The following is a 16,760-nucleotide window of genomic DNA, read 5'->3' on the forward strand; positions in this document are numbered from 1 at the left end:
GAGCGGTAATTAGATGCATGTTAAAGCGAATCTGATTGCTAACATTAGTCGCATAATTATCTCTATTTACCACAATTAGTTGAATCATCAAAACTCTACATGTTCGCAGGAAAGAAATTCTGGAACTTATTCCACTTGCAACCTATGCGTGATCAGAAGGTCGAACTAAAATTATTGATAAAGATAATTGTATATGCTAGGTGGATTTTACATAACTGCTGATTACGCTGTTCCCTTCTCTTTATTAGGGTGAGCTTCAGTACTTCATTGGTGTCCAACTAGATGGTAGTGACCATGTGGAGCCCTTAAGGAATCGTCTCTCTGAGAGAACAGAGCAGCAAAGCGCTAAACTGGTAGTGTCATAGACTTGGTTACAGTAATGGGAGTAGTTGGAACAAGAGCTAAAAGAGAACTTTCTTGTTGCTTCTTACTCTCAGGTGAAAGCTACTGCGGAAAATGTAGATGAAGCCGTTAGAGAACTCCCCGATGCCAACTTGGTAAGGTATTCTATCTCTTGCTGCATATTTTCACCAGTTTATCAGCCCATAAGCCATGCCTACTTGGCCATAATGTTTTCCAGCGACCTGAAGACTTATGGGATGCACATTCTAAGCCTGTCCATCCTCTCCCTCACAAAAGGGAGAATCCGTCCTGGAAAGCGATACAAAAGGCATGGCTCCATGTCTATCTCTTTTCCATCATACTTAGCTTCACAACCTCTGATTATTGCGTTAAAATCTTGTACAGATCCAAGCTGCCGGCGAAAAACTTGGACTCCACCATTTCAAGCCAATAAAACCATTGGGCTGCGGTGACACTGGGAGGTACCACATTGGCACATTCTCTTGTTTCATCTCTCTTCAAGCTAAAAGTCAGACACCTAACTTTTGTTCCTTACTTATCATGGACCGTTCCTCCAAAGCGTCCATTTGGTTGAACTGAAAGGTACAGGTGAATTGTTTGCTATGAAGGCAATGGAGAAAACAATGATGCTAAATCGTAACAAGGTACATGAGAATTTGTTCTTTGAAAGGGAAAACCAAAAATCGTCCTCCCTCTTTGAATCAAATAATCTGACAACATGCAGTTTTCCACAGGCTCACCGAGCATGCATTGAAAGGGAGATCATTTCTCTTTTGGATCATCCATTCCTTCCCACCCTCTACGCTTCCTTTCAGGTCTCATGCCTTTTAGCAACAAATTTCACATTCGTATTCTTGTTGTTCGATCATGCTTGTCATGTCTAGATACAAGATTGCCTTCATTTGGATCGTATAGACATTCAAACACATGTTTGTTTTACGTTTTGGTCTATGCTAACTGTACAGCTGCATCTCAATTTTCAAAGCTAGCTTAAGGATGGTGGGGGATTGTTTTTGCTCATTTGGTCGTAGTGTGAATGAGCGGCTTAGGAAGAGGAGCGGTCAAAGTAGAGTATTGAGAAGCAAATGTGGTAGTGCAATATGGTTCCATGTTGACTAACTATTTAGTTGGTTCAAAACTCACAAGAGTTTGAGCACCTTCTCCTTAAACACTTGCCTTTGGGGTGGGTTTACTTAATAAAGTTTGGTCCAGGCATATTGTGATGTGATGTAGATTAATGTGAGGGATGACTATAAAACTTTCACCAGAACAAGGATATTAGCCTGATTTGTTTTGACGTCCCATTAATTCTTATTCCCTTTGGATCTTGCTCGCTCAAGGTTCTTTATGTATATATTTTAAATCCTCATTTCTACTATTTGAACAAATGCTCATAGTTTTGCTTTTTGTTTCCCCAGACATCTACGCATGTTTGTTTGATAACAGATTTCTGTCATGGTGGAGAATTGTTTGCCTTGCTTGACAGACAACCTATGAAAATATTTAAAGAAGAATCGGCAAGGTACCCCTTTTTCATTGGTTATGTAGTGAACATAAATGAATGGTGAGGGCTAGGCTTGGGGTGAGGGGACGAGGCTTGTGACAAGCGAGGCTCAGGGCAAGGTGGTGAGATGGGTTGAGCGCGAGAGGGCGAGGGAGCAAGGTTGAGGCAGAGGAGGCAGGGACGGGACCTCAGCCTCACCTCGCCTCGTGATTCCAACCTCCTCTCTTGACCTCAGCCTCGCCCCTCGGTGGCTCGGTCTCTCCCCCTCTCCTCCTTTTCCCTTTCCCGAGTGACATGCGTGTTCGAGTTTTCACCGGACAGAACCTGGCCTCGAACCGGAAGCTCGGGTTTCCGGAGGTGATGTACCTGGTGCCAATGAGACGAGTACTTGTGGGCGGGCGGTTCCGAGTAAAAACGCCGATGATTTGGAAGAAGAGGAAAATAAGCACTCAATACTCACTTATGCATAGGGCATATAACCACTGTGAATCAACTAAATTGACCATTAATGCATGGTTATTAATAGGTTCTTTGCAGCGGAGGTGGTTATCGGCTTAGAATATCTTCATTGCTTAGGTAATTTGACTCCTGGAAAGTGAAGAATTCATTGTTTTTTTACTTGTTGAGTAGTGTTATTCAATTAAAATTGGTTCTATGGATTGAAACAGGAATTGTATATCGGGACTTGAAGCCCGAAAATATTCTGCTTCAGAAGGACGGGCATGTTGTCTTAGCTGACTTTGACTTATCATTTATGACGTCCTGCAGACCGCAGGTATCAGACCAAAATGATGCAGCAAATGCTCATTTTCCAATATCTGCTTTATGTGCAAATCTAAAAAGACAATCTTCTTATATGCAGATAATAACCCCTTCATCACCCAACAGTCGGAGGAGGTCCAGGAGTCAACCGCTGCCCACTTTTGTCGCAGAACCTGTTACCCAATCAAACTCATTCGTGGGTACCGAAGAATATATTGCGCCTGTACGGTGAAGCATTTCATGTTGACGTTCACCTTTATTGCTATATCTCCTTGTGTTTGTGACCCAAACCACATGTTTCAATGTCTACCTTATTCCAGGAGATAATTACTGGTGCCGGTCACACGAGTGGTATTGATTGGTGGGCTCTTGGTGCGTTATCCTAATTTACTTTTGAAGCATTTCATCAGAGTATTTGTTGTGTATCTTAGTGGAAGGAATTATGCTCCTTGACGTATGTTTTGAAATTATCATCTACTGTATATGTGTAGGCATTTTATTGTACGAGATGCTTTATGGACGCACACCTTTTAGGGGTAAAAACAGGCAGAAGACATTTGCCAACATTTTGCACAAGGATCTTACTTTCCCGACTAGCATTCCTGTAAGTTTCTGAGTCATGTTACCTATATCACAGGATATTTATTGTTCGCTAACAGTATATTAGACAAGAAATGAGGATTGTTAGTCTGCCGAAATATCCCCAACCCATTTTTTCTGGGTTGGAATAACCCAAACCAATAATAATATCTTGAAAACCAAATAGAATTGATTAATCTTAATTCATTTGGACCCAATTCTAATTGATTTAATCATTATGTCGTTATATATTACTAATCAAAATATTATAAAAAATTAAATAAAGTAGATCTACACTTTCAAATATAATATTGATCTATTGTAAATAAAATTTTACAGGATTCCATTTGATTCAATTTCAATTTGGATTTTTTTTTTTTATAAAAGATTTCGGTTCGATTCGAATTCGATTTCTTATTCGAGTCGGATCCCATTCGAATTCAGACATAGGACTTCGGTTGATTCAGAGGCCATTTGAATCCGGTATTGACATAAGTAGTCATCCAATTCCGAGGCGATTTGGATTCGGTTTTAAATAGGTTTAATTGTATAAGGAGTTTATAATGAGTTTAGTGGGTAAATTCAGTTAAACTCATCTAATCCATTATTATTGGGTTGGGTTGGATTAACCTATTTAACCCAACCCAATTGACTACTCTGAAATATCTCGTTCTTGTGAAAGACTGCCCTGTCATATATATATATATATATATATATATATATATGGGGCAATATGGTGACATTGGTTCCATGGTTGTGCAGGTAAGTCTTGCAGCCAGGCAATTGATCAATGCCTTGTTAAACCGCGATCCAGCTAATCGTTTAGGATCCAAAAGTGGTGCAAACGAGATAAAACAGCATGCTTTTTTCCGTGGAATCAGTTGGCCCCTTATCCGCTGCTTGGTAAAACAAACAAAAAAATTTTAACTTTTTCTTGCTTTAACTTGTATATTTTACGTCCATCATGGTTCTTACCCATCTAATATTTTTGCGTCTATTGAATACCCGCAGGACCCCCCACCGTTAGATGCGCCATTAAGAATAATTGAGAAAGATCCCAATGCCAGAGATATTAAGTGGGATGACGATGGCGTGCTTGTTAATTCTATGGATATGGATATGGATATCTTCTAAAGGATCTTGCTTTCACTTACTGTAGCTGCGATAATCCTTGTTTGTCTTATATATCAACATTAAATAAATTGGAGGCCAACAGTTTCGAGGTTTCTCGTAAGGTCTGTGTAAAATGCATGAAGCATTTCGTCTGTCGTATAAATATGAACAACAAAATGGACGTCAACGCACGAGCGAGCATATATTCTTAACAAGTGTTGGACTACAAGCCCTAAAATGACCCATCAAAATTAATTGGCCCAACAAGAGAGCAAGGCAGGATCTACTTAAAATATTTCAAAGTTCAGACCTGAAGAGGTTTCAATCAGGGGCCAAAATTCTAATCGACAATGTCCTATAAGCATGCCAAATGACGTCGATAAATAACACAAATCAATATACTTGAGCATATTTCTCCCTCCCATCAACTTGAGTATATTAATTTCAGGTGCCTTTTGCTGTTCAGCCCACAAACACCTGCTTCCGTTTCACGTAACATGCATTTAACAACAAACAATTCAACCTATGACCAAATGTATTGAGTAGGTTTTAATCATGCTGGATCAACCTGAAAACAGAGCATTTCAATCGCTTTCCCACACATCGAACATGTCACATGCTAAAAAGACCAGCTGGGCCAACCCCGTATCCAGGTTTAGATGTTACGCAAGAGGTGAACAACCAATACGCTCGGACAAAAGTGGATACGTAACATTGGTAATAAGCAGCATTATATGATATGTATAGCGGGGAAAACAAACAGAAGCTATCTTTTTTTTTATGGGACGAAAAACAGAAGCTAACTTGCCAAAAAGTGGATAATTCATTTGAATATCGAAATCATAGAACCCGTAGACATACTTCACAAAGGGACAACTGAAAATCAATATCCCGGCTTTGGTCCAAGACAAGAAAAAACGTGTTAAGTTTGAAACAATTTGCACAAGATTGAAAGGGATGGGAAGACAAGAGACAGTAAAGGCAACATGAAACGAATCAGACCATAAAAGGGTTTAAAAAAAATGGAAAACTTGAGGAGTCGTAAGACGAAAGGGAGAAAGGGAAGACCTTGGCGCGGATCAAGTGTTGGGGACGGAAAGTGGGTTATGTTGCTTGATGAGGTGGGGTAGATAGAGTTGGAAATGGTGTACGCTTCTTGGATTGGAAGCTTAGGGTTCATCTTCCGAACGTCGACGGCTCGTTTTCTGGACATGTACCTCAACGAACATCGCTACCAGAAGTTGTAGGTCTTAGAAGCTTCCTCGGTCCTCTGCCGAACCACATCTCCACCGGACTCCCTCCCTTTGCGAGGGCTCGAGCCCTTGCAGCACTCTGAAGTTTAATTACGACCAAAAAGTACGTTGCTTTTCCTTACAAGAAACGTAGGAAGAGGGTCATCCAGATACAGACGGGATCGGAGGCGGGAGGACAACCATGTTATGGTACACCACAGGTACAGATCTCGTGAGTGAGCCAGAACAGTAAATTAACAACCTAAATGTTTCGTTAAAGCTACTACGAAATACAAATCAAGATTGATATTTCTCACATCTGAGAATTATTCATACTAGTTAATAATATTAACTTAATATCGACAGCAGTATTCCCCACTCTTTTTCATTCTAAAAACTGTGATTACTTCTACGCGTTGGAACACGCATATAAGCTACTCCAATCCAACTCAAACAAATTCCTTCTATGAACTAATTTGCTGCTGAGTTGTTGGTATTGGTCGAAGAAGACAGGCTCTGCTGCTGTGAACTCTGGCTCGACGATGACTCAGTGAAGAAGATTACAGTTTCTTCATTCTCCATGAACACTTGGATTGATCTCGGGAACGGTGGTGGATTTACGTCCAAAACCCCCTCGATGATTTGAACTACTTGACTCATTGTTGGCCTGTGATTCTCATCATCTTGTATGCACCAACACGCTACTTTACATATCCTTGAAAGCTCCTCCGCATCCGCATTCCCATCCAACCGTGGGTCTAGTAAGGAGAGGACATCACCGCCACCAGTCAACACAGTTGCAGCCCATGATGGGAAGAAATTGACTTTTCCATCTCCAGACTGCTCAGTGTTTCTTCTTCCTGACACAAACTCAAAAAGCATCATCCCGTAGCTGTAAACATCAGCTTTTGCTGTTATGGCGACGCCTGAGATCCATTCTGGTGCGAGGTAGCCTCTTGTGCCCCTCATGGTCGTGAGCACCCTACTGAAGTCTCGACCTACAAGCTTCGCTAGGCCAAAATCCGCCACTTTTGGGCAAAACTGAGCGTCCAACAAGATATTCTCTGGCTTTATGTCACAATGAATAATGCAGTCTCTGCATTCGTCATGGAGGTAAGCCAGCCCTCTAGCCGTTCCTAGTGCGATCTGATATCTTGTTTTCCAGTCTAGCGTCTTCAGTTCCATTTGATTGAACAGATGAAAATCCAAAGAACCGTTAAGCATGTGGTCATAGACCAACAACTTCGTATTGCCCTCAGAGCAGAACCCACGAAGCCTCACCAGATTGACATGTTGGATTGTCCCAATAGTGCTTACTTCAGTCCTGAATTGCTTCTCCCCCTGGCTGATGCTTTCGAGCTTCTTCACAGCAATGGCACTTGAATCTGGCAGCGTCCCTTTGAACACTGAACCAAAACCTCCGCCGCCCAGTTTGTCAGAGAAATTCTTGGTTGCGGTTTGTAAGTCTCTGTAACAAAACGCCACCAGTGTACCTTCTGTGGCTTTCCGTGCTTCCATTCTTCTCCTCCTGCGGACTAGAACTACAGTCAGCACAAAGCTCAGGAGAGCTGTTATCCCCAACGATCCAAGAATCGCGCCAATGATAGTAGCTTTGTCATTCTTGCTCTTGTTGGAAGACCCGACAGGAATGTCTGAAGTAGCAAGTCTTAGATAAAATGTCTGGCTCTTGCTGTTGTCTTCATCTAGTTGTTGCAGGTTCAAGACATCCCCTATCCATATTGAGCAGTTGTTGTGATCAAAAGCATAGGCCTTGCAAGAACAGTTTGTTATGCAAGTTGAGGCACACAAGCTGAGGCTTGATGTGGCCATCTTTTCAGGATCTGCAGCTAATTTCATGTTTTGAAGTGGTAGAAAATCATTCTTTCTGGAATTACGAGTGGCATTGAGACATTGGAGCTCAGTATTCCTGATACAGCCACCAGAATAGTCCTTCAGGTCCCAGTCCCCTTGGGATGCTGGTCTGAAACCATGCACGCATTGGCAGAATGGTTGCGATTTCTCACCACAAATACCAAATGACCCACAGTAAGCATGAACCTCGCATTGTTGCCTGGGTTGAGACCAGAACAAGTTCCACTGCTTGTTATTGTTAAGCCAAGTGAACTGCTTTATCTGGCCTGAGATATCCATGACGAAACGTGATATGATGGATGCATCGTAAAGAGAATAGGTGAAGTAGGACTCATTGGCATTTGATTCGAAGCTGAAGTTATAGATATAATTGAGTCTCATCTCAGGAACTCCACTGAAGATTTTACTTTGATCATTCCATGACCCACTCGACCAGAATGACTTTGATCTGTTCCACAGTATAATGTAAGAGTTGCTCCCATCTGGATCAAGCTCGAGAGAGAAGAGGCCCGGCGAAGGGTCTTCCAGGTTTTTCCAGGAAGTGAGGCGTTGGCTCTTCCTTGAGCGTTTATCCAGTCGAATTTTCACACCAGGAAGCCATGTATGTGATGGATGGTCGAAACTTTGCCACAACACGGAGGCCGATGGATTAGGTCCATCTCTAAGAACAAAATTACCATCGTCAAGCAGAACTGCTTGCACTGCAGCGCCTGAGCCTGATCCAGTAGAATTGAGATCGGTAGCCCAGATTGTCGCTTGAGATTCATCCACCAGAACTAAGTTACCGTCGGAGATCTTTAGAATCGATGAACGCTTATCAGAAACAGGGTTTTCTCGATTTGCCACCCAAACTATGGTCTGTTCAGAAACTTGCTTGTACCACATGCCTATGTAGAACTTAGAAGATGTACCTGGTCTGAAGAAACCCAGTTCAAAGATACCGCCGCTGGAAACAATTGTCTGATCACCAGACAGCCTCTGACTGGCAGAGATCGTATCGGCTGGGAAAAAACTAAAAGCTATATTTTTTTAGATTTACAAATCTATAAAAACCAAAAGCCAAAAACCAAAAACTAAAATCTAAAAACTAAAAACTAAATCCAAAAACTCAAAATAAAAACCCCATCCATTCAACACCTAGATTATCAGCAAAAACTTATTTATTTATTTTTTTCTTTCTATTGCAAAACACACTTGCTGTGAAGTTGTAATGTAGAGTGGATAATAATTAAAAACAGGAAGAAAATCACAAAATGCAAAATAGAGAAATAACCGACAAAGAATATATGAAAAACCCAAACCCCAAAGACCGAACATATGGTAGCAATGGCTGAGCAAACTGTAAGTCTTGAATTTGAGATCGAAGGAAGAAGGAATATACTTGAGGAGGAGAAGGCATCGCTCGAGATGGGACTTGGCGTGGTTCACGTTGTCACTGTAGCGGAGGAGAAGCGAAGACACTCGCAGCCGAGATTTCACTTCCACAAGAGGAAGGAACGAAACTTGGCTCTGGCAGATTGCTTCCAAGCACTTTATGGATTTCCCAACATCACCCTTCTTCTGGTGGTAATCCGCCAGCCCCCATAGGCCCTCCGCCACGCCCTCCATTTCTGTTTTTGTTTTTTTCTCTCTTTCCGGCAGAAGGAGGAGAAGAAGAGCCGAACAACTCTGAAGGGAAGGCCCGTTATTTCAAGCCCATTTACGTTGGACTAACATTACCTAGGCCCTTTATTTGACTTGAGATTAGATCGCGGACAGGAGATGAATCGACCACTTCCATTTTTTTTTTTTAAATTTTGTTCTTGAGGCTGACGTCAACCTCAGGGATGACGTCGGTGGGTCTGAATCTGAACCCCAGAGGAAGCGACTCCATTGACATCGCTCCCATCTCGCTCTGTTTGTCCTGTTCCATTTCTCTTCGGACTTTCTTAGGGTTTGAGCATCTCGGAGACCCTGCACTTTCTACGTCGCCGAAAAAACACCGTTCGTCTTCTTCACCATTTTTTTTGGTGAAAGGTGAATCTATCTATTGAATAAAAATATTTTTACAAAAACATACAGTTGTATTGGATATCCATGTCAAGCAAAATGTGAAAGTGGTGTGCGAGTTACTAGCCATAGCAATGATGCGTTCGGATACTTTCCCACAAAAGAAACCAGTCTTGTAGAGTGGATTTGCCGCCACTGTTCTGGGCCATGGTGATGGAGATTAGAATGTTACGCAAAACTTGGTCAATCCGCAGTAGGATCACGTCCGTCGTGCTCCTCTCCGTCCTATATTGTTCCGCTCTTTCCAAATTTTGTGCGCCCTAATCTGTAAAATCAAACAGCCTAGAAATGCCCTGCTATGACTCATGTCATTGCTACTGTCGGTCATCCATTCCTTACATTGGAACACACTGAATGAAGGAGAAGGCTATATCAAGTTCCCAATCGTCAACCATAGCCTTGAGCTGAAATCACACTCGAAAAACATGTGTTGGTGCGTTTGTGGATTCTTTTGGCAAAGCACAGAGAGTGGACCTACATAAATTCTCTATCGTATTAGCCTATCCTTTGTCGGCAACCTCAACAACATAATTTCCCATAGCAAGAAAGAAAAACGTGGCACATGATGTTTAAATTATACTATCTTATGCCATGTGCATGCCGCTGTCGAAGTAGTGTCCAGATGTTTGAATTGGAGAACCAATCCTTATGCACTCCATCTTTGTGCTTCCACAGCGGCTTGTCTGGTCCCTTCACGTCATCAGGAATTTGGACAGTTGTTAGGGCCGTTAGAATTTCTTGCAGCCGCTGCGATCCTGCCCCGCATACTGTCCAATTTCCCCCGGAAACGGCACCTCGAACTTTGCTGCCTTGTGGAATCTGAAGTAGGCTCGGTCCCGGCCTGCAATGTCAATGATCGGCCTAGGGACCAGCCAACAGTCATGCCAAAAGGATGTCGTCCTCCCGTCACCACTTTGCTTCTTTCTCTTTAATTTTTCTTGCTTTGACACGCAACTACCGCGCCACGCAGTGTTGTCCTATTGTTTCTATGGGCTTAGCTCTGTGAAACCTTTGACCAAACATTCTATTCAACCCACACAATTGGAAAAGGAATTCACAAACTAATCATGCAAAAGTGATAAGAAATATCTTTATCCTTACACTGCAGGACGTTTAAGTGCCTCGTGCTTTGAAAAACTGGTCAGGTTTAAGTCGTCCGCAAAAATTGTTTTTACGTTTCACCAAGGATCTAATTGTACATAAATAGATCACTGATTCATAACTTATAACTCCTGCACGACCAAATATGGTCTCTGTATAACCAAACATGCTCACTGACAAAATCCTAAACACACAGCCTACCAATAATTATGTTAATTGGGAGCGCTGATACACTAAATGTGTTTGATATCAGCACATCTAGCATTAGCTCACCTATCAGATTTGAGCCAAAGTGGACTCAAACATCCCTGACACATAAGAATCTTCCACATTAAACAACAAACATCATAAACACGCCAGTTATATGGCTATAGCCGTTACTCTTTCTCGTTGTTCTTGTCTATAGCTGGGATCGATCCTCCAAATCCAGTTATTTGTCTAGGGAACTCGAACGCTATGAGAATTACAAAAAATGATTCTTGAACCCTTTGGAAAGCAATTCTGCCTTGGCTTAGACAAGTATCCAACCAAGCCCCGATGCTTTAATTGCACCAGAAGGCAATTAATTCCCTCATCCTTTATTCCAACGCACCATTAGCTTATATCTTTCTTCTACATGTATGCTATATTTATATGTACTTATGTAATCCCATTCCACCTCTCCTCATTCTCAATCCGATTTTTTTTTTCCTATTGGAAAGAGTCAGCTTGTCTTTCCTAAAAATAACAAAAGAATGAAGCTGAGCGACTCAGGCGGCCAAGGAGAGAGGCAGCGACAACCATTTGACCGTGAACTCAGAAACATGATATCTGCTTTAACTCAGATGGGGGCAGACAAGCCCGGCTCCAGCCACTTGGAGGATGAGGACGAACATGGCGTGAGAGTGATCACACTCTCTGGCTCCAACATCGGAGCCACCATGAAGACGGAGCTCGATGGGGATGCATTAGGGGACAGCGACAGCGATGGCAATCTTGATTTCCTGAGCACGTTCGTGAACAGCAACTTTCAAGCAGTGAACAACTCAATTATGATGGGAGGCAAGTACGAGACCCACGATCCCGGCGTTCATCTTGACATCTCTGGCGATACAGAGAAGCCTTTCTTGCCCAAGGAATCAAGGGCCAAGAAGGGAAAAGTTGCCTCCAGAAACAACCGCCGTGATTCTGAACACACCGATTGATGTCTCTGCCCACAAATGCATCGTCCCATGTTTTTATCTCTCTGTTTTCCCTTTTGTCTTGTCGTGTCTGTCTAAATAAGCGGATAACTAATGCATATCAAGCACTTTCTCTTCAGGAAGACCTTTACGCGCGCGTGCTACATGTATTCCTTAAGTCTAATTTTAAAGTTTCGAGATTTATCCCAGATTACACACACACTAGGACATGGTTTTATCGTAAAAAAATGCTATTCATCTGGTCGTATGTATGGCCTCAAGGGCAAAGTCAATCTCCCATAACTATTATACTATGTATCTGCGAATCCTCTTTTTTCGTGTTCTGTCCTTCTTGGGTTGTCTTTGGTGAAATGTTGTGAATTTCTGATACGTATTAGGCTTATGTATATTTTGGTTCCTGGTTTCTTTCTCGGACTGGTTCTGTTTCTGGCAAAAGAGACTTATGAACTCTGTTTCGGAAATGAAAAGTATCGAGAGGAGGTAGTTACAACTTCAATACAAACAGGAAAGAAAACTGTAAATAACTGCTTCAGAAACTTCCTTCGATCTTATATTCAGCTTCTTCAAACTTCTCGCCTTGACCACCTTCTGTAATGCTAACATACTCCTTAGCCTTAAGAGTTTGCAGACATGCCAATCAAAACATGTAAACTCCTATCGATCCTTTTCATGAAGAGTTCCAGAGTTAAGAGTTCAGAAGCAGAGGACATTAGGTACTTGTGGAAACATCTCTTTTTTCTATTTCAGAGAACTCTCGATATCAATCACGAAACGGTACTTGACGTCCCTTTTTACCAACCTTTCCAGAGCTTTGTTTATTTCCTGAATGGGAATTAACTCTATCTTTGGATAAATCTTTTGAGCAGCGCAGAAATCTATCATTTCCTGAGTCACTTTGGTACCCCCAGTTGAGCTGCCCGCAAGCATTCTCCTATCTGTTCAAATCTCAGAAACATGAGCTTTAACACGAGCTTTAACACGTGCCAAAACATTAGTTTTTGCTTACCTGACCAACTACAGAAAACATACCAAGATTGAGGCTGGCAGGACTGATTCTGATTTCACTTGGGAAGCCAACCAGGACATAAATTCCAGCAATCTTCAAAAGCGACATGTATGGATCAAACGGGTGATCACCGGATGCTGTGTCAATGATGAAGTCCAACGATTTCTCCTGTGTCTGCCCATATACTATTAATTTATGTCCCGAGTAAGTTTTTTGGATTTTTCATTCACATGCATACCTTCATCTGGTCTTGGTCAGATGAGACGATGAATTTGTCAGCTCCCAGCAGATTCAGAGCTTCCTCTTTCTTGGACGGGCTCGTGCTGAAAACTGTGACATTCAGCCCAAAAGCCTTACCAAACTTAACTGCCATGTGGCCAAGACCGCCAAGCCCGATGACCCCAAGTAATTTACCAGGTTGGTTCATATGGTGGCGTATCATGGGTGCATAAACCGTGATTCCAGCACAAAGTAAAGGCGCAGCTGAGGCCAAGGGGTAGTCCATGGGTATCTTGTAGCAGTACCTATTGAAGATGCGTGTAGGAAACAGGAAAAGGGCGATGAGACATGAGATCACGTGCTTACAATGACTGAAAATATGAAATAAGAGAGATGGAGAAACTGAATGATGATAAATTGACTTCCTACTAATCAATCTGTTTTGAAAGAAGAGAGCAAACGGGTAATATATATATATACACACACATACACACCTCTCGTGAACGATGATGTGGCTCGAATAACCTCCTTTCGTAACAGAGCCATCAGCATCGATGGCATTGAAAGTGAAAACCCGTCCCTCTACGCAAGAAACTTCCTCTCCTTCATTACAATACTCACATTGCCTGCATGAGTTGACATAAGTCCCCACACCAACATGGTCTCCTACTTTGAATCGATGGACATTGGAGCCGACCTGTTTGACTATTCCAGCAATTTCATGCCTTGAAAGAGAACCAGACATTCTATCAGTTTCCGTAGACGAAAATACGTGTAATAGATGAAGTTACTTACCCCGGTACCAATGGATACTTAGAATCTCCATGCTTGTTCCTGGTCCAGATGACATCAGCATAGCATACTCCACAGTGGGTAATTGCAACAGAAACATCATCGTTATTAACAGATCTGGACAGACAATTGGGTTAAATTTGCTATAGCATAAGTTCAGTGATGGGATAAAATTATCGATAAAAAAAAAAGGATAATGTGAAGGTGAATGACCTGCGAGTGAATGAGTAGGGAGAAAGAAGACCGGATGAATCTCGTGCAGCCCAACCCACACAATCCTCCCTATTCATTGCTTTTCTGATCTGATCGCAAAACTTGAGGGATCAGGTTTTCTCCACAATTCCCTCTGTAATTCTGGTGTCGATGATGAAGATAACGATTCCCCTTGGATCCTTCTCTCTTCTTCTCATCCTGAATGTACTATGTACAATATTAATTGGGTCCTAAAATCGGGCCTCGTTATCAATTTTCTCCAATAAATACGATGCATACCAGACCCATTAATAAATGAGCCTGTGACCCAAATTGCCTTTCTCGCTTCCATCTTCCCCACCTGCGAAACAATTTTCTTGTTCTTCTTCACAGTTCACAGAACTGAAATCGGACTCCGGCGAACTCCAGTGGCACCAATACTGATCTGGTGAGGTAAGCCTTATGCTCTTCGATGTTTTCCTATTGATTCTTGATGATTCTCGTTCCTTTCTAACCTTCGTACATGTTTCTTGCAAATTTGGTTTGTATGTTTCTTTAGTGAGATATGCAAATAATTGTCGTGGTTACAATTGGGAATATGAAATTAGTGATTAGATTTTAGTTTTTTCAATCGAATCCAAATTCAGTAAACTTTTTGGTTGGTGATGAAATTACGATGGACAATTTGCATTCATGTTCCTGTTTTGCTGGTTTTATGGTGTGGTGCGACATGGCGGGTGATATCATGTTCTAGATTGTAACTGTGTGTAAGAGAAATGGTTGACGTAAGGAGAAATTTTGTTGTTGAAGAAAATATTCTTTGCATTCTCGGATGAAATCTGTTTGCAGAGGAAACTGAGCTCGATTAAAACCCTGTAAATCATTACAGTTGTTTTGAATCCTTTTGTAGGTTGTGCGAGGGATAGCTACGTGTTCGTGCTAATAATTTAATAAACCCTTCCGTTGTTTTTTTTTTTAAATTTTTTATCCCCTTGTTTTTTTTTTCCAGGGAATTCTTTGTTTTGGCTGAAAATCTTTTGGGAGGTATCTCTCCAGTTATGCTTTCTTTTGTTTTCAAATTTGGTTATGCCGAAACTGATTTTGTGGAAAAGATAAAGATAAAATCTTGAAGATAAAGTTTGGATAACAACCTTGAGGAAAAAGATAGAAACAAATCAACAAGAAGTTGGAGCCGAAAGAAAAGACTATATAAGGACGACAAAAGGAACAAAGGAAGTACAGAAAAAGAGATATCCATTCCGAGAGTATCAAGGTTATTTATTCTTTACGAGTTTATTTCTGGTGAGTGAGATTATTCTGAAGGAGAGTTCTCAATATTAATTTGAACGAGCCTTGGAACATGAGAATGGAGATTCACACGGATTATGTGTTGAATCAGTAGATTTCGTGTCATAGGGGACTAACACTCAGAGGGAGTGTGGTGTGTGATAACCCATGAATTCGTTATCCGTACCGAACTTTAGGAGACCTCATATAAGCTTAAAAATGGCCCTAGCATATTGAACCAAACCTAAACCAAGTTAAACCGAAGGATTGGACCGAACCGAGCGAGAAAAACGGACGAAAATGGACCAGAACGTTCGATCTGGGTAGCAGACCGTCTGGTCTGCATAACGAAGACCGTCCGTGTAATACTCCGATTCCCGAGTAAAATTATTTAATTAAATTTCTGGAATAAAATAGGGTAAAACAACCCTAAAATATAAGATGATTGGCATAAATATCGAATCAGAGGACAAGTGGGGCTAAAACGCGTCGAAACCGTCGAAAAACGAATGAAAAATGGGTCTAGACCGATCGGTCCAGGGAAAAACGAAGAAAAGACGAAAAATCAGGTCTAGACCGAGCGGTCTAGAGTGCAGACCGATCGATTTGCACGTTCACGAGCCAAACCGGACGGTTCGACAGCTAGACCGGACGGTCTGAGAGTTGGGGAAAAAGTCGCCAAAAATTCTAACTTTCTTCCATTTTCGGCCGCGATTTTCTCGCGACACACCGACCCCACGCGTAAACGAACGCCACCCAGACGCAGTGGACGACACCCTCTGGCCCTCCTACCCTCTCCCTAGCTCCTATGGCGGTGTTAGAGGTCGATTTAACCGGCTCCAACAGGTGAAGATCACCATTCTGCAACCCAGAACCTGTTCTTCGAAGACAGAGAAAAATAGAGAGATTCAGGGAGATTTGAGGCGAAACAAGTTCGGGAAATCAAAGAAGGACATCCCTAGTGTGACAGCCCAGAATACCATAGGAGGGCGGGGAGTGATCGCCGGTGCGAGAGGCATGGACAATGGGCGGTTCCTGATGAGCTTCTGGGTAGGGGGTACAAAGATGAAGCAGACACACCGGAATGAGAGGGATCCGAGGGCTGTGTAGGTATGAGACTACATAGTCTAAGATAACTTAAAGGAATTAGTTGAGCTACTCATACCAACAAGATGCATCTACCTTTTCGGTTGCCCATCTCGAGAGAACTCCAAAGTTAAGCGTGCTGGCCTTGGAGTAATCTTAGGATATGTGACCTCCTGGGAAGTATTTTCCGGGATGTGTGCGAGTGAGGACAAAACATGCTAAAAGGTCCCGTGTTGGTGTGTGGGGATAGCTCTATCATTTCGTAGCAGCCTCGGATCGTTACACCTAGGAGGTTCCTAGAAAGTTTCACGACCAAAGACGACTTGAAGAACACACACGAGCTTGACCGTGAACTCAGAAACATGATATCTGCTTTAACTCAGATGGGGGCAGACAAGCCCGGCTCCAGCCACTTGGAGGGT

At 42.2% G+C, this 16,760-nt stretch overlaps 4 protein-coding genes and 1 long non-coding RNA gene across 12 annotated transcripts in view; 3 read left to right on the top strand and 2 right to left on the bottom strand.

Moving 5' to 3' along the window:
• The window catches only part of LOC104798388 (phototropin-2), an 8,224-nt gene extending 3,758 nt beyond the window's left edge, over positions 1-4,466 (top strand). For 3 of the 4 annotated variants that reach the window (XM_010520455.1, XM_010520454.1, XM_019200680.1), the window contains 15 exons: positions 108-159; positions 249-353; positions 438-497; positions 581-670; positions 748-824; positions 923-1,007; positions 1,098-1,178; positions 1,782-1,885; positions 2,394-2,443; positions 2,536-2,642; positions 2,730-2,852; positions 2,950-3,001; positions 3,121-3,233; positions 3,971-4,111; positions 4,220-4,466. In XM_010520455.1, the coding sequence (XP_010518757.1) occupies positions 108-159; positions 249-353; positions 438-497; positions 581-670; positions 748-824; positions 923-1,007; positions 1,098-1,178; positions 1,782-1,885; positions 2,394-2,443; positions 2,536-2,642; positions 2,730-2,852; positions 2,950-3,001; positions 3,121-3,233; positions 3,971-4,111; positions 4,220-4,342 (1,363 nt within the window). In that variant the 3' untranslated portion in view covers positions 4,343-4,466. The other variant, XM_019200681.1, reaches the window with a different exon arrangement.
• Positions 4,467-5,775: 1,309 nt separating this feature from the next.
• Positions 5,776-16,760, bottom strand: part of LOC104798387 (G-type lectin S-receptor-like serine/threonine-protein kinase At2g19130) — a 12,848-nt gene continuing 1,863 nt past the window's right edge. The window contains exons 1-3 of one of the 4 annotated variants that reach the window (XM_010520449.1): positions 8,807-8,921; positions 8,337-8,426; positions 5,776-8,220 (exon numbers count right to left, since the gene is read on the bottom strand). In XM_010520449.1, the coding sequence (XP_010518751.1) occupies positions 6,025-8,220; positions 8,337-8,426; positions 8,807-8,824 (2,304 nt within the window). In that variant the 5' untranslated portion in view covers positions 8,825-8,921 and the 3' untranslated portion in view covers positions 5,776-6,024. Of the gene's footprint in view, positions 8,428-8,806; positions 8,922-16,760 lie in introns of those variants that run through there. The other 3 variants (XM_010520451.1, XM_010520450.2, XM_010520448.1) reach the window with 3 other exon arrangements.
• LOC104798386 lies at positions 11,262-11,944 on the top strand. Its single transcript, XM_010520447.2, has one exon. The coding sequence runs from the start codon at positions 11,310-11,312 to the stop codon at positions 11,757-11,759; it is 450 nt and encodes a 149-aa protein (XP_010518749.1). The 5' UTR covers positions 11,262-11,309; the 3' UTR covers positions 11,760-11,944.
• Positions 12,214-14,143, bottom strand: LOC104798385 (probable cinnamyl alcohol dehydrogenase 1). 2 transcript variants are annotated; one of them, XM_019200682.1, is made up of 7 exons: positions 13,987-14,143; positions 13,777-13,890; positions 13,476-13,706; positions 13,177-13,286; positions 13,001-13,092; positions 12,786-12,936; positions 12,214-12,691 (listed from the first exon to the last, which is right to left on the bottom strand). In XM_019200682.1, exons 1-7 carry the CDS (start codon positions 14,061-14,063, stop codon positions 12,495-12,497), a joined length of 972 nt encoding a protein of 323 aa, XP_019056227.1. In that variant the 5' UTR covers positions 14,064-14,143; the 3' UTR covers positions 12,214-12,494. The 2 variants fall into 2 exon arrangements, with proteins under 2 accessions (XP_019056227.1, XP_010518748.1); XM_010520446.2 differs by having other exon boundaries at positions 13,001-13,286; positions 13,987-14,142.
• LOC104798384 lies at positions 14,273-15,024 on the top strand. The gene is made up of 2 exons (XR_769433.1): positions 14,273-14,418; positions 14,876-15,024. It is a non-coding gene; the product is annotated as an uncharacterized LOC104798384 (long non-coding RNA).

This window comes from Tarenaya hassleriana, unplaced genomic scaffold, assembly GCF_000463585.1.
Source record: "Tarenaya hassleriana unplaced genomic scaffold, ASM46358v1 Cleome53, whole genome shotgun sequence".
Taxonomy (NCBI): Eukaryota; Viridiplantae; Streptophyta; class Magnoliopsida; order Brassicales; family Cleomaceae; genus Tarenaya; species Tarenaya hassleriana.

What these genes read in the sequence shown, in the direction of transcription:
- LOC104798386 (XM_010520447.2), top strand. Translation starts at nt 11,310, where the DNA reads ATGAAGCTGAGCGACTCAGGCGGCCAAGGAGAGAGGCAGCGACAACCA.
- LOC104798385 (XM_010520446.2), bottom strand. Translation starts at nt 14,063, where the DNA reads ATGAATAGGGAGGATTGTGTGGGTTGGGCTGCACGAGATTCATCCGGT. An exon ending in CCCTACTCATTCACTCGCAG is followed by an intron (nt 13,891 to 13,986) that starts GTCATTCACCTT and finishes TTGTCTGTCCAG; the next exon opens with ATCTGTTAATAACGATGATG. An exon ending in AAGTATCCATTGGTACCGGG is followed by an intron (nt 13,707 to 13,776) that starts GTAAGTAACTTC and finishes TTCTCTTTCAAG; the next exon opens with GCATGAAATTGCTGGAATAG.